The sequence below is a fragment of the Mastigoproctus giganteus genome, chromosome 11, assembly GCF_048544385.1.
Source record: "Mastigoproctus giganteus isolate SK-2022 chromosome 11, ASM4854438v1, whole genome shotgun sequence".
Lineage (NCBI taxonomy): Eukaryota > Metazoa > Arthropoda > Arachnida > Uropygi > Thelyphonidae > Mastigoproctus > Mastigoproctus giganteus.
This window is the reverse complement of record NC_143585.1, coordinates 111,545,456-111,567,166: the sequence shown is the minus strand read 5'-3', so window position 1 is coordinate 111,567,166 and position 21,711 is coordinate 111,545,456. Positions and strand designations below refer to the sequence as shown.

The 21,711-nt window shown below is 41.4% G+C and overlaps 1 protein-coding gene across 1 annotated transcript in view; it reads right to left on the bottom strand.

Annotated features, from left to right (window-relative positions):
* LOC150078353 (Fanconi anemia group I protein homolog) overlaps window positions 1-21,711 on the bottom strand; it is a 195,476-nt gene that overhangs the window by 39,816 nt on the left and 133,949 nt on the right. Inside the window, exon 6 of the mRNA XM_090385263.1 lies at window positions 21,252-21,320. Within this exon, the coding sequence (XP_090241389.1) occupies window positions 21,252-21,320 (69 nt within the window). The remainder of the gene's footprint in view (window positions 1-21,251; window positions 21,321-21,711) is intronic.

The following is a 21,711-nucleotide window of genomic DNA, read 5'->3' as shown; positions in this document are numbered from 1 at the left end:
CAAGTGCAACAGTATCAAAAGCCTTTCTAAGATCAAAATATATGATACCAAAGTTATTCCCTGCATCGAGTTCCTTTGTGACCACATCATAGTATCCAATCAAATTGGTCAGACAAGACTTCCCCTTAACAAAACCATGCTGTGTCCGAGCTATAACTGAAGTCCTGTCTAGATGATCCTGCAGTGCTTCTTTAACCAGTGCCTCCATTAATTTTCCTGGAACAGAAGTTAAACTAACAGGTCTATAATTCCTTGTGTTGCCCTTTGATCCTCCTTTGTGAATTGAGGTAACATTTGCACATCTCCAGTCTATGGGTGCCACCCCGGAGTTGAAGGAAGCGCTCATAATCATGGCTAAGGGTTTGCTTACTTCCCTTGCTGCCTCCTTTACTATAACTGGATAGATCCCATCCACCACAGGTGTCTTTTCTCCTCCACTTTCTTCTCAGTTATTACAAAATCATCTAGCTCACTGCCAGAGTTTAACTTGCTTCTGGCATTCCACTCCCTGAATAACTCCTCATGTGTGAATGTAGATGCAAAATACTCATTTAGTTTGATAGCCACCTGAGCAGGATCATCAACAGTTGAATCGTCAATGTCAAGTGGACCAATCTGATTCATCCCTTTCCTTCAAGAGTTTACATAGATAAAGAACTCTGCTGTTTTTCTTTGCATCCTTTGCCAAAGGTTTCTCATAATCTGCCTTTGCCTGCCTAATCTTCTTTGTGACTTGGTTACAGACCAACTTATATCTATCGTAGGCTTCCATGTCACCCATTAATTTATATGTATCCCATGCATTTTTCTTCTCTGCCACATGTCTCATTAGTTCATTTGACATCCATTTAGGCCTAAACCTTGAACAATATTTCTTAGTTAGTATACAAGGTGATTCACTACCAGTGCGACAAGCTTGCAGGTGGTGTAGTGTGCACAAAGACGATTCGGAATCACATAGCATTGCAGGGTCCGAAATGCCATCGTCATTCAGTAGAGGACGATGAACGGGAGGTCGCGTGAACAGCGATCCCGCTGGAAGTCAGCATTTGCGAACCGGTTCCTGAGGCAGAAGGATGGACCAGTATTCAAACTTTGAACTGGCCGACATGCACCTCGGGTTCGGACTGCGGACTGTAACGAGCACGCCGCTTAGCACTTGTACCAGGAACGTTTCCTGCACAGACGTGCTCCTCCTCAATCGATTTTCGCATGTGTGCACAGAAGGTTACGTGAGGCTGGTTGTTTCACGAGAGGTACCATGAATCGAGAGCGAACGATGAGGATGCTAGACAATGAGGAGAATGTCCTACGTCTTGCAGAAGGCAATCCGAGTACGAGTACTCGAGCGATAGGCCAACGATTGGGTATTTCCCAATCCACTGTATGGCTGCCAACTGTCAACAAACCAAATGAGTTCATACCATCTGCAACGCGTCAAATCATTGGAACCTGCGGATTATCCACTCTGGAGGACTTATGCTACTTGGTTTCTTCAAAAGAAATGGTTCGGAAATGCAGACTTCCAGCAGGATCGCTGATCAGGCGACCTCCCTTTCAACGTCCTCTACCACATGACTAAGGCATTTCGGACCCTGCAATGCTATGTGATTCCGATTTGTCTTTGTGCCCCCTACACCTCCTGCAAGTTTGTCGCACTGGTAGCGAATCACCCTGTATAAACCTAGTAACTTCCAAGATTAATTCTTTGAATGCTTCCCATTTTGAATTTTCTGTTGGTAACTTCATCAGTTGTCCCAACGTATAGAATTTAAATACTGTCTGAGACAACCGTAGTCGCCATGACGAAAGCAAAAACCCTTCCCTTTACCCCTGATGGTAGTTACCTCTTTGAGTAAATCCCACTACAGCACACCGTGTTCACTGCCACCTAGCGGTTTCTTTATCTGTAGATTCTTAATGCATGAAGAATCACTACTGATAATCAGATCAAGAGTACTGCTCCCTCTAATTGCATTCCGAACATGCTAATGTAGAAAACAATCATACAATAAATCCACAAAAGCCTCGCTAGTGTGTGAGTGACCAACCCACAAATTGCAGTTGATAAACGGGAAATTAAAATCCCCCATTATAAGACTCTCTGATTTACTGGCCCACTCTATTTCCCTGTTCAGTTTTTTTTATGCTCATCAGCGTAATTAGGCCTATAACACACTCCTACTCTCAATTTTGATCTCCCAGTGCTTACTCGACACTGCACTGTCCAGTGATGTCAACTGGCTGCACTTCCTTGGATTTTATGTTTCTTAATTAATAACATAACCCCTTCTCCCTTCCTATCCTTTCTCTACACATTGTACTCCTCAAATTCCAGTTCTGCATTCCTTATATCTATGTAACACCATGTCTTTGATATCCCAAAAATATCTGCCTTCGATATTTTGACCAACACCTCAAATTCATCAAATTTATTTACCAAACTCCTAGCATTGGTATATGCAAGTAAACATGCACCTGTTCCTATTCTTAGCTACCCTAACACAATCCATGTGTTTACTTGTACGACAATGACTCCCAGCAGTCTCTGAAATACTCTGCATCTTGTTTTCCAGGATGGTGCTCATTCCAATAGAAGCAGTGCAAGAATCACTTTAACCTCTGCCAGGCGGCTACTGTTAATCTATTAGTCGGTGTATCCCCCCCCCCCCCAAGCTAGCAGTTTTCTGACCCACCTAACACTGCCTTGATAGCATCAGCAACTGTCTGACTATCATACCGGTGTTCAAGGTTCGCAGCTTTCTGGAGTTCCTTGTAGGTTTTCGCTGAGAGACCTATTGCTGCTAGGCTGTTATGTAGGGTTTTTGGCACCATAATTGTTGTTGACATGATGATTGGGATGGTTGTTACTTTTTGCTTATGCCACATCTTTTTGATCTTCTGTCTTTGGTTTGTGTACTTTCTGATTTTTTCCCCCATGGGTTTTCTGCTTTATTTGTTGTTTATTTGATTTTTTTAGGAGCATTAGCAACTAAGGCTATATTGCTCCGGGGATATGCGGTGGTCATTCCGACCTTTCCGCATCCTCTGTATTTGGTGGTCACGGGCTCGAACCCCGGTCTAATCAAGAAGCGTGTGCTACACACTGCTGCTCCTGCCCACCTGGCTATGGAGAAGCCTGGGTTTTCTGCCTGTTGCCAGTGTTAGGTATCGCTATGACAATCAGATAGATAGCTTTTTCCTTCTTGTCCACAAGTGTTATGTCTAGTCTGTTGTGCGGGATTTTTCTATCCCTTATTATGGCGCAGTCACAGTACAGCTTGTGGTTTGGGGTCTATAGTACTGCCTGGGGTTCGTACTTGTATTACGGTATACTTTCTTCGATCAACTGGTATTTCTTTGGGAGCTTCTGATGTATTATCCTGGCAACATGGTCGTGTCTTTGAGTGTACTCAGTCTGGGTGATCACCTTGCACCCTGTGATTATGTGTTGGATCGTTTCTGAGGCCAGGTGGCAGCGTCGAGATGTGTCATCAGACACTCTGGGTTCCTTGGCAATGTATTTTCTATAGTTTATGGTGTTGATCACCTGGTCTTGGACGGCGAGTGTGAATCCTTCAGTCTCGGGGAAGAGCGTCCCGCTCATACACAATTTTATCTATGTGATCTTGATATCATTGTAGTCTTTGCCGTGGAGTGTCTTCTCTGCCCATCTTTATAGCTTCGTTTGTGCCTCCTGGTTTGGGGGGGGACTCCTCGCTTAGGTTGAGTGGGGTATACCGCTTGTCTATCTTCCTTATGGCCTGCTGCTGTGTGTTTCTGAAAGTAACTGTCTGACTATCATACTTCAGGTTAACTATCGCTGTCTTCTGTTGCTCAATGAGGTCTATTAGGCACCCCTCCTCCTCCTTTCTGAGCAATTGTGAGTCTCTCCATGGCAGATTTCGGGTGGTATTGGCGGCTCTTGGTCATCATTGTCCTTGTCTTTCTCATGATATCTTCCAGATCAGTGTTAGTCCAATTTATGACCCCGAAGGAGTATGTTAGCTGCACAGGTGTTTATGGCTTTAACTGTGTTCCCTCCATTCAGCTTTGCTTTCAGCCGGTTTCTGAGTCTCTGATGGTATTTTTTGGTCAGGCAGGCCTTAATTTCCTTGTGCTGTAACTGCTGAGCCTGCATCATCCCCAAATATTTGTAGGCCTCTCCCTCTGCCACAGCTTCCATCTCTTTACCTGTCTGCAGGTGGTACTTTCGGCTGACTAATTTTTCCTGGTGCAATCCATGGGTCTTGCATTTGTCTAGACCAAATTCCATCCTAATATCATTGCTGAATTCTTCGGTGATCTGGAGTAGTTGCTGGAGGTGCTTCTCGGTTTCCGTGTAGAACTTGATGTCATCCATGTACATCAGGTGGGTGAGGGTGTACAGTTCTTTCCTTCCTTCCTTGAAGTTATATCTGTACTTGCTACTGTTGAGCATGGTGGATAGTGGGTTAAGTGCTAGACAGAACCACAATGGGCTGAGAGCATCTCCCTGAAAGATTCCTCTCCTGATGGGGATTGGCCTGGTTCTGATCTTTTAGACCTTAATGGTGGTACTCTATTTCACCATCGTTTCTCCAGGGAAGTTTGTCACTATCGGATTGACTTTGTAGATGTTCAGCGCCTCTATTAGCCAGCTATGAGGCACAGAGTCAAAGGCCTTGCAGTAATCGATGTAGGCTGTGCACATGTTGCGGCACTTCTTGTAGGCTTGCTCCATAACAGTGGCATCTATGGTTAATTTCTCCTTGCATCCTTTGCTCAGCTGCTTGCATCCTTTCTGCTGTCTGGCCATTATGTTCTGGCTCTCCGCGTGGTCTGATATCTTCCTGGTTATGCAGCTGGAATCAGGATCTTGTACGTTGTTGGGAGGCAGGTGATTGGCCTATATTTTGCCAGGTTTCTTGTATCTTCGTCTTTAGGCTTCAGATATGTGATTCCTTGTGTGAGAAACTTCGGGATTGTCTCTGGGTGCCTTATCATTCCAGTGAACTGCTCTGCCAGTTGCTTGTGTGTGCAAGTGAGCTTCTTGTATGAGTAGTTGTGAACGTTATCTATTCCTGGAGTTTGCCAGATATGAGATTTCTTGATCGTCTGCTTTACTTCTTCTTCCCGAATCTCCCACCCTCTCATTTCTTGTACGTCCTTGGTTTTCTTGCGTTCTAGTTCTATCCAGGTGGCTGGGCTGTTATGTCTTACTTCCCAGCTCCATATGTTTCCCCAGAACTCCTCAATCATCTTCTTCTTCTTGTGTGGTCTGTTCCCTTCTTCCCCATCTTCTCTGAGACTCCTGCAGAAGCCTCTTTGGTCCTCTCTTTGTATCGCTGTAGTCTCTTGTTGAGTGCAAGAAGGTTCTGCTTCAATGTGTCCAGGTACTCTGTTATTCTCTGATTTTTTGTCTCATGTCTGCTGTGGACACTGTCTCTCTTGAGGATGTTCTTTACTTTTCTAATTAATTTCTTACTCCTATTGCTCTGTTGGTACTTGGTCAATTGGCCTATCTTGACTCTTATTCTATCTTCAGCTGAAATCTTCTTTCCCAAGCTGGCGGTTCCTTCTGCTGCTGGTCTCTCGTTTCTCTTCCATTAATCCTCGTAGCTGCTATTGCAGCACAATACACGGCTGTGTGGATGGTCTCCAGTGTTGCACCATTGCTGTCGAGGTAATGCGGTATTATGTGCCGATTGAAGTGGTCTGTGACTCTCTACAAGGTTCTATTAGGCCTCTGCTTTGATATCACATGAGTCTTTGTGGGTTCCATTCCTTCGAATTCTGTTAGGGTCTTCTTCCATTCATCCTGTATTCTGAATATCATGACCTCATCTCATTCCACTTCAGCTGCTGTGGGTTGTATTTCTTCTTGCTCTTCCTCCACTGGTTTGGTGGTGGTATGTTCTTCCTCCTCTGGTTTCGTATTCTTTATCCTTTGTCGTTGATTGCTCACGTTCTGCTTGATTTTTTCCAAGATTGCAGGAGCTACCAGGTTCTTTGTGATGATGGTCCTTCTCTGGTCTGCTATTCGCTGTTTGGTGACCTGAATATCCGGGAATCATTTCACCCACTTGGTATGTAGTCTCGCCCTGAAGTTGTCATATCATTATTATTATTAGCTGTATAGAGCAAGGAAGTCTGACGCTTATGCTGCACCAGCCAAAAAAAAAAAAATTCCCCAAGTCCTAAGACAGAGAGAGAGACAAGTAGAAGGGAATCACCAAGAAAGAGAAGAATGATGATATCCAGCTCAGGACCCTGGGTGTGTCAAGCCCATACTCACTAGATGGGAGTCCCTCAGGCTACAGATCCTTAACATAGCATGGCCTCGACAATGCCCTCTGCATACACACTTTTTGGACTCCCTCCAGTCACTATCTGGGAGAGTAGAGGCAGCAAGATTATACACTAGCTGATCCGGAAGCCATCTAGAGAGTTACTAATAGGTTCAGGCTGGTGTACTAACTAGCGGCCGGCTTGTGAACAATGTTTTAGAGCTGTGTCCTCGAAATGTAAGTAAGTTTGGATCTCGCCATGGTGTTCATCATCATAACCTCAAAGGGTTAATCATACTACATGATGGAAGAGGTGGGGAAGTGTTGACTGGAACTTTGCTCTGGAGACTAAACATGGGTTCCACCACTTCAAGCCTCCAATAAGCAAAGTGATGGTATTGCACCGGTTGATGAGAGTCATCTACCACCTAGTACTGCCCGGTAATACAGAGGGGCGGCAATCTCCCATGTGGTGCTGGCACAACACCTCGATCCCTGCTTACATTGATTCACACCTGGGTGGTCACGCACAGATGGAGGTTATACCCAGGATTAATAACATTGATTGCAACTTGTGGGTTGGTCAGTCACACATTAGCAAGTCTGAGTGACCAACCTATTGTGAATTTATTGGATGATTATTTTTAAAATCAGCCTGTTAGAGAGAGAGAGAGAGAGAGAGAGAGAGAGAGAGAGAGAGGGGGGGGGAAAGAAAAATACTCCTGCTCTCATAATCACAGCAGCAGCAGCAGCAATTATTCATGCATTGAGAATCTGAAGATAAAAGAACCAATAGGTGGCAGTGATCAGAGTTTATTGATGTGGGATTTACTTAAAGATGTAACTACCATCAGTGGTAAAGGGAAGGGTTTTGGTAAAGGTGACTACAGTGGTCTCAGACAGTATTTAAATTCTATACGTTGGGACCAACTGATGAAGTTACCATCAGCAAATTCTAAATAGGAATCACTCAAGAAATTAATCTTGGAAGCTACTAGGCTTTTAGCATTAGCATTAGTAGAGGCATATGATGCAAGAAAGCAAGCTTATGCAGCATCAGCCAAAAAAAAAAAAAATAAAAAACCAAAAAAAACCCCCACTTCCATTTCACACCTCCGTTCGTTCGAAATACCTGTCCAGCTGAGCCTTAAATTTATTTATGCCCTCTCAGGTGATTATTCTGAGCAAGAGGAAGAATCCCATTGGCATTGAGCATGCTCAAACCATTCAAGGCTTTATACACCTCTATCAGATCACCTCGCTGGTGCCTAGTCTCCAAGACACTGTAATTGGCAAAACTTAAGCCTTTCTTCGTAAGAGCAACCCTTTGTTCCATTCACTAATCTTGTTGCTGTTCTCTGTACATGTTTCAGCAGCTCTACATCCTTCTTGAAATGAGGCCTCCAGACCTGTATACAGTACTCAAGGTGTGGCCTGACCATTGCCTTATATAAGGGAATAATCAACACCCTAAGGGAATAATCAATATCCCTGCTAGAAAAATTCCTGTATCTCATTGACAAGACAGCATGAGCTACTCTTGCAGCCCGTCTGCACTGCTCAGAGAACTTCATATCTACCTGCACAACCACCCCCAGATTCCTTTCATTCCCTACCACTGTCAGTGTAGTACCGCAGAGTTGATACGCTGCTCTGGGGTTGCTGTTTCCCCTATGTAATACTTTACATTTGTCAATGTTAAACTACATTTGCCACCTCTCAGCCCATCTGCTCAACCTTTCCAGATCCTGTTGCAGCAGCATAGCGTCAGTAGTTTCCTTAACAATCCTGCCAACCTTTGTATCGTCTGCAAACTTGGACATTAAGCTTGATATACCATCATCAATATCATTTATAAATACAGAAAACAATAATGGACCTAACACTGAATCCTGAGGAACTCCACTAATAACATTAGTCCACGATCAGTAGTGTCCATTGATTATCACTCTCTGTCTTCTCCCCCTCAACCATCCCTTTTTCCATAGCAGCAATTTGCTTCCAATGCCACACTGCTCCAATTTGTGCAGCAGTCTTCCATGTGCAACAGTATCAAAAGCCTTTCTCAGATCCAAATATATAATATCAAAGTTATTCCATGCATTCAGCTATTTTGTGACTGCATCATAGTATCCAATCAAATTGGTCAGGCAAGACTTTCCCTTAACAAAACCATGCTGTGTCCGAGATATAACTGAAGTCTTGTCTAGATGAACCTGCAGTGCTTCTTTAACCAGTGCCTCCATTAATTTACCTGGAACAGAAGTTAAACTCACAGGTCGATAATTACTTGTGTCAGCCTTTGATCCTCCTTTGTGAATTGGGGTCACATTTGCACATCTCTAGTCTATGGGTACCTCCCCTGAGTCCAAGGAAGCTCTCATAATTATGGTTAAGTGTTTGCTGCCTCCTTTAATATAACTGGATAGATCCCATTCCCCCCAGGTGCATTTCTTGTGTTTATCTTCAACAATTTCTCCTCCACTTTTCTCTCAGTTATTACAAAATTATCCAGCTTACTGCCAGAGTTGAATTATATACACCTCGGGCATTCCCCTCGGTGAATAACTCCTCATGTGTGAATGTCGATGCAAAATATTCATTTAGTTTGTTCGCTACCTGAGCAGGATCATCAACAAGTGAACCATCGATATCAAGTGGACCAATCTGATTCATCCCGTTCCTTCTAGAGTTTACATAAGTAAAGAACTCTTTGCTGTTTTTCTTTGCATCCTTTGCCAAAGATTTCTCGTAGTCTGCCTTCGCCTGCCTAACCTCCTTTGTAACTTGGTTACAGACCAGCTTATATCTATTATAGGCTTCTGTGTCACATGTTAATTTATAGGTATCCCATGTATTTTTCTTCTCTGCCATATGTCTCATTAGTTCATCTGACATCCACTTAGGCCTAAACCTTGAACAATATTTCTTAGTTGGTACATAAAGCCTAGTAGCTTCCAAGATAAGTTCTTTGAATGCTTCCCATTTTGAGTTTGATTTTGGTAACATCAGCAGTTGGTCCCACTGTGTGGAATTTAAATACTGTCTCAGACCATAGTAGTTGCCTTTACGAAAGCATAAACCCTGTGATCACTGCCGCCTAGTGGTTCCTTTGACTGCAGATTCGTAATGCATGAAGAATCACTACTGATAATCAGATGAAGGGTATTTCTCCCTCTAGTTGCCTCCCACACATGCTGATGTGGAAAACAATCATCCAATAAATCCACAAAAGCCTTGCTAGAGTGTGAATGACCAACCCACAAATTCCAGTCAATATCTGGGAAATTAAAATCCCCCATTATAAGACTCTCTGATTTACTGGCCCACTCTATTTCCCTGTACAGTTTCTTATTATACTCATCAGAGTCATTAGGCCTACAGCATACTCCTACTCTCAATTTTGATCTTCCAATGCTTATGTCACACCAAACTGACTCGACACTGCACTATCCAGTGTTATTGACTGGCTTCACTTCCTTTGATTTTATGTGTTTCTTAACTAATAGCATAACCCCTCCTCCCTTCCTATCCTGTCTATCCTTTCTGTACACATTGTTCTCCCCAAATTCCAGTTCTGCATTCCTTATATCTGTGTGACGCCATGTCTCTGATATCCCAACAATATTGATGTTTTGAAGCCTTTGATGTTTTGAGCAATACCACAAATTCATCAAACGTATTTACCAAACTCCTGGCATTGGTGTGTACATGCAAGTATACATGTACCTGTTCTTATTCTTAGCTACCCTAACACAACACATGTGCTTACTTGTACCGCAATGACCCCCAGCAGTCTCTGAAATATCCTGCATCTTGTTTTCCAGGCTGCTGCTCATTCCAATAGAAGCAGTGCAAGAATCACTTTCACCTCTGCCAGTGGCTACTGTTAATCTATTAGTCCTTGTATCCCCCCCAAGCTAGCAGTTTTCCGATGCACCTAACACTGCCTCGATAGCATCAGCAAATATTCTTGCACCCTTTCTATTTAAGTGTATCCTATCCCTATAGAAGCAGTCCCTCCTGTTAACAAGTACAGACCAGTCTGAAAAAAATCCTACCCCTTGAGCCTTGCACAATCTTTCGAGGGCTGAATTGATCGACGAGGCTCTAATGATATACTCCCTCCTATCGTGTCTGGGTAGAATTGCAGACACTTTCAAATTCAACGCTAATTCATGGCTTTTTTTCAACGGTGACATGTACTTGTTATGTAATTCTGCCGGTCTCCTACTCTTAATATCATTAGTGCCAATGTGTACAACTATATCACCTTTTGTGCCCTTAAAAGATGATATCCGCTCAACAACATCATCAACCTTTGCCCCTGGCAGACATACCCTGGTCCTGTTCCACCTATCCTTTTTACAAAGCATGTTCCCCTTTCCCTGACAGTAGAGTCACCAACAACTGCTAGTCCTGTGGGACCAGCCCATTCTGCTTTTGGGGTTGCCGCTGTGTTGTGTGTTGACCAAGTGCAAGCTCTGGTGTTGATATGGGCAGCTGAGAGCTTGATGGGCCCCTCAATTTAGATCCTTTGAGGGCATCCACCAACTAAGAAATACTAATCATACCATCTAAGAAATACTGCTCAAGGTTTAGGCCTAAATAGATGTCACATGAACTGAGGAGACTTGTGACAGAGAAGAAAAATGCACAGGATGCGTGTGTGTGTGTGTGTGGTATGGTGCACAAGCTGCTTTGGCTATATTGCCCCTATTCATAGGAATGTTGAAAAGATAAAAATAAATAAATAATTAATGTGAAGACAGTTCAATCTCATTTCAGGCCAGAAACTAATCATAGTCGTTCATACATCCCATTTGTTTCAAATAACAGAAAAGTTCATTAATATTGGCATTTTCACCAATGATATCATTTAATGTTATCTGTTCTCGGAGATTAGCCAGAGAATTAAATATTGAAGTTCAATGTTGTTGATAATGTGGACAGTCAATCAAAATATGTTTCACTGTTAAATGCCCAGAGCACTGTGAACAATGAGGAGGATCATCACCTGTGAGTACATGGAGGTGAGTTAGATGAGTATGTCCTATTCTAATCCGTGCGAGTACCACTTCTTCTCGCCGAACTGTCTGAATGCATGAGTGCCAAAATTTTGGGTCCTGTTTCAACTGGAAAAGTTTGTTATTTGTTTGTTTATGCCATAGTTCTGTCCATCGTGCATGGTATGCTGTTTGAATTATAATATTATAATCAGAAACTGGAATAAAGACAGAGGTTAAGTCTAGTGTTGACGGATTTTTAGCAGAAATATCAGCCAACTCTTTCTCTTTGATGCCTGAATGTGCTGGAATCCAGCAAAAGTTCACTCGTTGCTGACGATCTTCAATTTTCAACAGCAAATACTTGATTTGATTTAATACAGGGTGATTGTTATGAGAGAGATTCTGCATTGCTCGAATTGATCTGAGAGAGTCGGTGTAAATTAAATATTTTGCAGATGGTGAAGAGAAATTTTTTAGAGCTAATTGTATTGCATTTAATTCTGCTGAAAAGCTGCTGTACTCAGGTGGAAGAGAGGCTGATATGATAGCAGAGGGAAACATTGCTGCTGCTGCTGCTCCAACAGTTGAATGTGATTTGGAACCATCAGTATATATCGGTAAGAAGTCAAAATAGTTTTGAATATGGCTAGCATGGAGTTGTTGCACATTCAGAGTCGGTAAACAATTCTTTCCCCATTGGAGAAAATAATTATCGCAGGCTGGTTGAGGAAATGGAATCCATGGTGGGTGAGAATAATTCTTTCTGTGCTGCATACTCTGGGGAGGAACATTCCAGTTTTGTGCTATTTAAGGAGCTGTAGGCCTGCTGGTCGTATTTTATTTGGTTTATTTCTATAGAGATTGTGAAATGGTGGATTAAAGAGATATGGTTGGATGGGGTGAAGAGAACAGTTTCGTATTCTGACTGCATATTTAAGTAGTAACATTTTTCTGCGGAGGTACAGCGGGGGCTCATGGGCTTCAATATATAGACTATAGGTTGGTGATGTCCTATAAGCACCAAGGGCAATCCTCAGTGCATTATGTTGTACAGGATCGAACCAGCATAATACACTCTTTCGGGCAGAATCATAAACTGGGGCACTAATCCAACCAAGATCTAATCAGTGCTCTATATAGGAGCAGCAGAGTTGTAAGATCTGCTGCCGAAGACTGGGCAGATAGAGCTCTTAGCATGTTCAGCTTTTTCAGACAGGTAGTACGTATTACTTTAATGTGCTCAAAGAAGTTTAACTTGCTGTCCAGTATCAATCCCAAGAATCTAATATTGTTGGCAATCAGGATGGTGGAATTTGATATCCGAAGTTCAGGGTCTATATGTAATTTACGTTGATTGCAAAAGTGGATCGCAACTGTTTTCTGATGGGAAAGCCGATATCCGTTGAAATCAGCCCATTTTTGAATTTTATTGAGGGACATTTGCAATTGCCGTTCAATAGATCTCATGCACTGAGAATGGCAAGAAATGGAGAGATCGTCAGCATAAAGATAGGCTTCTACAGTATTTGGAATTTCTTTTGAAATGGAATCAATTCTAAGGGCAAATAGGGTTGCACTCAAAACCGACCCCTGTGGTACTCCTTCTTCCTGCAAGAATGTAGAAGAAAGGGAGTTTTTGTATCGAACCTGGAAAGAACGGCTCTGGAGGAAGTTCCTAATAAATATAGGCAAGTTGCCTCGTAGACCAAGATTATGTAGGTCACTGAGAATGCCATACCGCCAGGTAGTATCGAATGCCTTTTCTATATCAATGGAGACCATGACGAGGTGTTCGTTTTTTACAAAGGCATTGCGAATTTCAGATTCGGCCTTGATCATCAGGTCTAGAGAGGACCTATTTTTGCGAAAGCCATGTTGACAATTACTCAGTAGTTATTCAGTTTCAATGATCCAGCTGAGTCGACTGTGGATCATTTTTTCAAGAATTTTACCAAGGCAACTTGACAGAGAGATTGGCCTGTAACTATTAGGATTGGAAGGATGTTTTTCAGGTTTCAAAAAGGGCAAAACTGTAGCATTTTGTCAAGAGGCTGGATAAATATTTTCCAGGAAGATCCGGTTAAAGAAGACTAGCAGCATTTGTAAGTTTTGCTCATCGAGATGCTGCAGCATGACATAATATATGCCATCTGGCCCAGCTGCACTGTTTCGTGTTGTTCTGATAGCTTGTAGAAGTTCACAATATTCAAGAGGCTGATTATACGGAAGTGACAGTTTGTTTGTTTGTTATTTGGTTTTTAGGAGCATTAGCAACTAAGGCCATATTGCTCCGGGATATGCGGTGGTCATTCCCTGACCTTTCCGCATCCTCTGTATTTGGTGGTGACGGGCTCGAACCCCGGTCTAATCAAGAAGAGTGTGCTACGCACTGCTGCTCCTTCCCACCTGGCTACGGAGGCGGCGGAAGTGACAGTGAGGTTCTAAAGTTGATGGGCCTCTGTTCGGTGGAGGTCTTAATTTTTTGGAATTTCGGAGTGTAATTTAATGCAGCAGAGACTTCGGCAAAGGTTTTACCCAAGGCATTTGCTATATCTAGATGACCAGAGAGTTCTTGCCCATTGTATGAAAGAATTGGGAAAAGGATGTTTGGAAACTTCCCAGAAAGCTGTCTAATTTTCTTCCATATTAATCTGGAGTCGGTATTTCTGTTGATAGTACATGCAAACTGAGTCCAAGAATCTTTCTTGGCTTGCCTGTGAATGAACCGCGCTTTTGCCATTAGCTTCTTGTAGCTAATTAAATTAGCTGTCATTGGAAATCGACGGAATAAACTGAATGCTTTATTTTTTTCCTTCTTTGCTTTTGTGCACTCTTCGCCGCACCAATAGTTGAAGTGCCGTCGGGTTGGGGGGTTTGATAATGGAATTGAGTATTTTGCTGAAACTAAAAGACGGGATGTGATATAATCAGTTACTTTATCTATAGGTTGTAGCTGAATAGTTTCTTTGTCCAGAATTATTGCTGATTGAAATTTGGCCCATTTGGCTTTAGAAAATTTCCATTTTCTGCAGGGTTGGTCTAATGGTGATTGTGTAGTGAGCAGGTTACAGACAATTGGAAAATGGTCACTTCCCATTGGATCATCCATAGCGGACCACTGAATGACTGGAAACAGTATCGGAGAACAAATCGAGAGGTAGATTGCAGAAGTCTGTCCAGTAGGTAATTGTATGTGGGTGGTAAGGTTCTGTTTATCTAGTAGAGTTTCAATCAGTCGGCCCTGTCTATCTAATTTAGAGGATCCCCAATAAAGGGTGGTGGCCATTGAAATCCCCTAGCAAGCAGATTGGGGAGGGTAGCTGTATTAAAAGTTCTTCGATATCTTTAGAAGAGTAGGTATTGTTTGGTGGTAGATAGATTGAGACTAGCGTAAATGCAATCTGAGTAATCAGACGCACAGCAAAGGCTTCAATTTGGGTTTGAAGAATGATTTGGCTAGAAGGGATCTTTGAGTTAACCAAAATAGCTACACCACCACGAGCAGAATCGGATGTATTCCGATCTCTTCGATAGATTGTGTAGTTTTTTATAGAAACAGAAATTTGAGCAGTTAAATAGGTTTCCTGCAGACAGAAACCCACTGGAGAGTAGTGTCTAATTAAGTACTGAATGTCGTCGATGTTGCCTCGAAAGCCTCTACAATTCCACTGTAAAATATTAGGCATTATTTGAGTTTAGAAGAAGCTGTACCTGACAGTGTATCTGTCTTGTGGCGTTCTGGCTTTGGTTTATTTCTTTTTGAAAAGGTGGGGCGACCTGTGTCCATATCTTCTTCTTCTGCAAATATTTCAAGAATCGGATCTTCCTGTTTGGATGAGTACTCTTGATCCATCGATGTGTCCTGAATAATCTGTTTTGAAGTTGAACTAGCATTATTTGTAGTAGTAGTAATCACTGGCGAATGAGGAGATTTTGCTGGAATCGTAAGAGGCGTATTACTTGCTTGGTCTGAGTGATTCAGAATATTGGACTGCTGCTGAGAAAGGACAGCTCGAGCCCAGTCGGAGATTGATATGTTGGATGGAACAGTAACATCAGTTTGCGTGGCTTTTGTTTGATATTTTTTTGCAATACTGGCATATGTACGGTTAGGTATACTGGGTGCAATTAATTTTTTTGCTTCCTGATAACTAACTTTGTTTTCGACTTTATATTTTACAATTATTTTCTCCATTTTCCACTTCTCACATGTTTTAGAGTAAGCAGGATGGTTTCCCTTGCAATTAGGACAAGTCATTTCTTTTGCCGAACATTTCACAGTCCTTTTGACTGTGATCAGAAGATCCACAGTTGGGACAAGCCGGGTTCCCTCTGCATGCCGTCTGAGAATGGCCATACTTTTGGCATTTATAGCATCTCAACGGATTAGGAATATAAGGATGAATGCGACAATTTAGATATCCTGCTTTAGCATTAGCATTAGTAGAGGCATTTGATGCAAGAAAGCAAGCTTATGCAGCATCAGCCAAAAAAAAAAAAAAAAAAACCCCACTTCCACTTCACCCCTCTGTTCGTTCAAATTACCTGTCCAGCTGAGCCTTAAACTTATTTAGGCTATCAACCTCCACTACAAGGGATGGAAGTCTGTTCCACCAACCAACCACCCGCTGGCTAAAGGCAAATTTCAGCACGTCTATCCTACATCTGTTTTTCCTCAATTTGAATTTATGCCCTCTCAGGTGATTTTTCTGAGCTAGAGGAAGAATCCCATCAGCATTGAGCATGCTTAAACCATTCAAGGCTTTATACACCTCTATCAGATCACCTCGCTGGTGCCTAGTCTCCAGACACTGTAATTTGCAAAACTTAAGCCTTTCTTCGTAAGAGCACCCCTTTGTTCCATTCACTAATCTTGTTGCCCTTCTCTGTACTCGTTCCAGCAGCTCTACATCCTTCTTGAAATGAGGCCTCCAGACCTGTATACAGTACTCTAGGTGTGGCCTGACCATTGCCTTATACAATGGAATAATCACCTCCTTATCCCTGCTGAAAAAATTCCTGTATATCACTGACAATACTCCATGAGCTACTCTTGCAGCCCGTCTGCACTGCTCAGAAAACTTCATATCTGCCTGCACAACCACCCCCAAGTCTCTTTCATTCTCTACCACTGTCAGTGTAGTACCACAGAGTTGATACGTTACTCTGGGGTTGCTGTTTCCCATGTGTAGTACTTTACATTTGTCAATGTTAAACTTCATTTGCCACCTCTCAGCCCATCTGCTCCACCTTTCCAGATCCTGTTGCAGTAGCATAGTGTCAGTAGTGTCCTTGACAACCCTGCCAACCTTTGTATCATCTGCAAACTTGGACATTAAGCTTGATAAACCATCATCAATATCATTTATAAATACAGAAAACCATAATGGACCCAACACCGAGCCCTGAGGGACTCCACTAATAACATTAGTCCACGACGAGCAGTGTCCATTGATTGCCACTCTCTGTCTTCTCCCCCTCAACCACCCCTTTATCCATAGCAGCAATTTGCCTCCAATGTCACACTGCTCCAATTTGTGTAGCAGTCTTCCATGTGCAACAGTATCAAAAGCCTTTCTAAGATCCAAGTATATAATATCAAAGTTATTCCCTGCATCCAGTTCTTTTGTGACTGCATCATAGTATCCAATCAAGTTGGTCAGGCAAGACTTCCCCTTAACAAAACCATGCTGTGTCTGAGCTATAACTGAAGTCTTGTCTAAATGATCCTGCAGTGCTTCTTTAACTAGTGCCTCCATTAATTTTCCTGGAACAGAAGTTAAGCACACAGGTCTATAATTACTTGTGTCAGCCTTTGATCCTCCTTTGTGAATTGGGGTCACATTTGCACATTTCCAGTCTATGGGTACCTCCCCTGAGTCCAAAGAAGCTCTCATAATTATGGCTAAGGGTTTGCTTACTTCCTTTGCTGCCTCCTTTAATATAACTGGATAGATCCCATCCACCGTGGGTGCCTTTCTTGTGTTTATCTTCAACAGTTTCTCCTCCATTTACTCCCAGTTATTTCAAGATTCTGTCGCTTACTGGTAGAGTTGAATGCACCTCTGGCATTCCCCTTGCTGAATAACTCCTCATGTGTGAATGTCGATGCAAAATATTCATTTAGTTTGTTAGCTACCTGAGCAGGATCATCAACAGTTGACCCATCAATATCAAGTGGACCAATCTGATTCATCCCCTTCCTTCTAGAGTTAACATAAGTAAAGAACTCTTTGCTGTTTTTCTTTGCATCCCTTGCCAAGGATTTCTCGTAATCTGCCTTTGCCTGCCTAACCTCCTTTGTAACTTGGTTGCATATCAACTTGTATCTATCATAGGCTTCTGTGTCATGTGTTAATTTGTAAGTATCCCATGCATTTTTCTTCTCTGCCATATGCCTCATTAGTTCATCTGACATCCATTTTGGCCTAAACCTTGAACAATATTTCTTAGTTGGTATGTAAAGCCTAGTAGCTTCCAAGATAAGTTCTTTGAATGCTTCCCATTTTGAATTTGCTGTTGGTAACATCATCAGTTGGTCCCACTGTATAGAATTTAAATACTGTCTCAGTCCATCGTAGTCGCCTTTACGGAAGCAATAACCCTTCCCTTTACCCCTAATGGTAGTTACCTCTTTGAGTAAATCCCACTTCAGCACACTGTGATCACTGCCACCTAGTGGTTCATTTATCTGCAGATTCTTAATGCATGAAGAATCACTGCTGATAATCAAATCAAGAGTATTACTCCCTCTAGTTGCCTCCCGAACATGCTGATGTAGAAAACAATCATCCAATAAATCCACAAAAGCCCTGCTAGTGTGTGAGTAACCAGCCCCCAAATTCCAGTCAATATCTGGGAAATTAAAATCTCCCATTATAAGACTCTCTGATTTACTGGCCCACTCTATTTCCCTGTACAGTTCCTTATTATACTCATCAGAGTCATTAGGCCTATAGCACACTCCTACTCTCAATTTTGATCTCCCAATGCTTATGTCACACCAAACTGACTCAACACTGCACTGTCCGGCGATGTCGACTGGCTTCACTTCCTTGGTTTTTATGTGTTTCTTAACTAATAGCATAACCCCTCCCCCCTTCCTATCCTGTCTATCCTTTCTGTAGATGTTGTACTTCCCAAATTGCAGTTCTGCATCCCTTATATCTGTGTGACACCACGTCTCTGATATCCCAACAATATCTGCCTTTGATGTTTTGAGCAATACCTCAAATTCATCAAATTTATTTACTAAACTCCTAGCATTGGTGTACACGCAAGTATACCTTTTACTGATGAGGGTAGATTTGGACTGCTAAAGGTGAGAATATTTCTGGTGGGTGTGAGTATATTCTCCCTTTTAGTCATAATTCTTTTGACAGCAATTACATTTTGTTCATTCAGCTCTTCTTTAATTTCTTCTTCTGTCACATTCAAAAGGTCCCAACTAGATATAACACCCTAAGATGTATTTAGGGTTGCATGGGGAGTTACCTTTACTGGAATTTTAGCAAAGTTTGTCATTTTCAAGAGTTTTTCAGAATGCCTGCAGTTGACAGTTTCTATTAGTAAGTCCCCTGGTTGCAATCTCTTAACCGTCTTGGGAGACCCTGCAATACTTTCCAAGTGTTTTTGGATTAGAAAGGGGGATAGCTTACTAAGAGGCTGTTCTGATAATGAATGCATTATTAAAAATGCAGGAAACTCAGTCGCAGAGGAAATGGTTTTTAACCTCTTTGCTTGTGAAGAGTCATGTTTGTGTTCTGTGTCTAGCTGACTGCTTGTCGGTTCTAAAGAAGGAAACATATTTTGTTCCATCTTGGCTCCTTTTAGCCCCTGGCAGATGAACTTTTCTGCCAAGGTTACCAGCCCCGCCACGGGGAGGCAGGAGCAGTGCTTGGAGTGACCAAGCGAAATTAGTAGGAGTTAGTCTATTAGATATGAAAAATAAAGAAAGGTTACTTTCCTTCCTTGCTCTCTACCAGTACTTTTGATACAAGAGCTACTAAATAAAAGGATTTCTCAACGAGAGGAACGTAAAAGAGAACGCAGAATTCACCTATCAAAAAGTCGCAGTGAAAGCACAAAGAGAAATCGCTCAGTCAATCGCTTGGCACCCGGGGCCGCACAGGATGCATATAAATTATCAGGTGACACAGAAACGTATGGTAGATATAAGCTAGTTTGTAAACGAGTTACAAAGGAGATTAGGGAAGCAAAGGCAGATTATGAGAAATATTTGGCAAAGTATGCAAGGAAAAACAGCCAAAAGTTACAAGTACAGCTACATCCTTACGTATGCAAGGTCAGAATTTAAGTCAGAATTCCTCTAAATGCTTGTGCAGCACTCGCAAATTTAATTGAAGCAAAAAAGAAATGTTCGACGAACATGTAAATGGAATTATTTATTAAATTTTTTATATAATGTGCTGGAAAAATTACAAAAATTTCAAAATTATAAAATTAGAAAAAGAGAGGAGACAGACATCAGCAAGTTTTACGTTTCGAGCATCATTGCTAGAATTAACTCTCCAGCTGAAAAGCACAGCGTGCTGAAGTTGAGGGCTGTGGAGATTTACAAGGGGTTTTTTTCAACACATCACAATTTCTCTGCAGCTGCAGATTCGGCAGTGGCAACTTCACTGCATACTTTAATGTTTTTGGAAACCTTAATATCTTCATAAATAATTCTTGCTTTTGCTTGAATCGCCATTGGATTCAGAGGCATTTGCTTCTGAATCTGATTTTCCATCCATATTATTAATAGCTTTTCCATCTTCGATATAGCTGAACGCTGTTTTGTGATCAGTGCTGATCCTTTAACACGTTCTTTTATATGCGCACTGTCCCTTAAAACAGTGTTCACTGTTGAAGCAGCAAAACCTAATTCTGTGCAATACATGACAAACTTTGTCCTACTTTGTAATTCTTAATCATCTTGATTTCTACATCAATTTTGTTTTGTGGCGCCTCCGTAGCCAGGTGGGAAGGAGCAGCAGTGCGTAGCACACGCTTCTTGATTAGACCGGGATTCGAGCCTGTCACCACCAAATACGGAGGATGCGGAAAGGTCAGGGAATGACCACCGCATATCCCGGAGCAATATGGCCTTAGTTGCTAATGCTTCTAAAATCCAAATAACAAACAAACAAACATCAATTTTGTTTCGTTTCCTAGCACTGCTAGCACTTGCACTTTCCGTTGGTCCCTTCACCATTGTAATAAGTAAATAGGAACTCATTTCACTATAATACTACAAAAACCCACAGAATTCCAGTTATCGGTATTATCGCAAATGCAATAAGATTGAGTTCACTACCCTGTTTATAATAGATTGCGCTAACAGAAAAGCCCAATAAACCGGAAAGTGCAAATTGTTTTTATTGTTTTATGGTAGTGACCTCCAGAAATGTGTTTTAGAAAAACATCACAAAGGCAATAAAAATTGATTCTTATAACAGAACATATGATAACGATCAAAGTGTAGTGCAATTTCCATTATAAAAATTACCTTTTAGAGAGATAAATAGCTTAATTAATTATATAGCAAAATTTTCAACTTCTGAGGTCTTAGAATGAATTACCAAAAAAAAAAAAAAAAAAATCCAATGTTCACATTACGATATTTTCACAATATTTATTCCATTTATTCCTGTGGGATGCAAAATACGTTTCCACAATTTTTTTGTTTTCACCGGCCAGCAAAAACTTACGTAAGCTGGGGAATGGCTGTACTGTTTTATTACTAAGTTTCCATTATCTGCTGCAAATTAAAATATAATATTTCACTCCAAGTTTGTTGTATTTTTTAAGTGCCATAACATAACATAACATAACATGCTGTCATAATATAAATTTGCTGTTATGGCACTAATATCAAATATATGAATGTGCTATGATTTTTTAAATATAATACCTTTTAAATATAATTATTCCATTTTATATTCTAAAAGAAAAAAGTAAACAATCAAACCTTTTCTGCTACAGAATCTAATTTCTGCCTTTTTCTGTCATTAGTATTTGATCTGTCAATCCAAGGTGTCTGAAGAAAATAATAGAAAGGAAATATGAAATAGTGGTCTAAAATTGAATTAAGATTAAGTTAAGTTAATCATCAATGGGAGGTGGGATCTCCCCCATAGCTGTCTCTAAAAATAATATCTCTGCTTTACTGAAATTAAACTAAAATCAAAAATTGGTGGGGTGGCGGAGCAACCTTAATACTGTTTACACTTATTGGTTGTTGCTGAGGAGTGAATAATATATATATACTCTTAGAAATATAGTTCCCCACCCCAAGGAAACAAAAAAGTACACTATTATGCCATATTACGTATAAATGCACGTTTGATCACAAATTATGGCTCTTTGTCTACATTGCATATCTATGGCAATGTAAGTGGGCTGATAACAGCTATTATTTTTAGCCATTG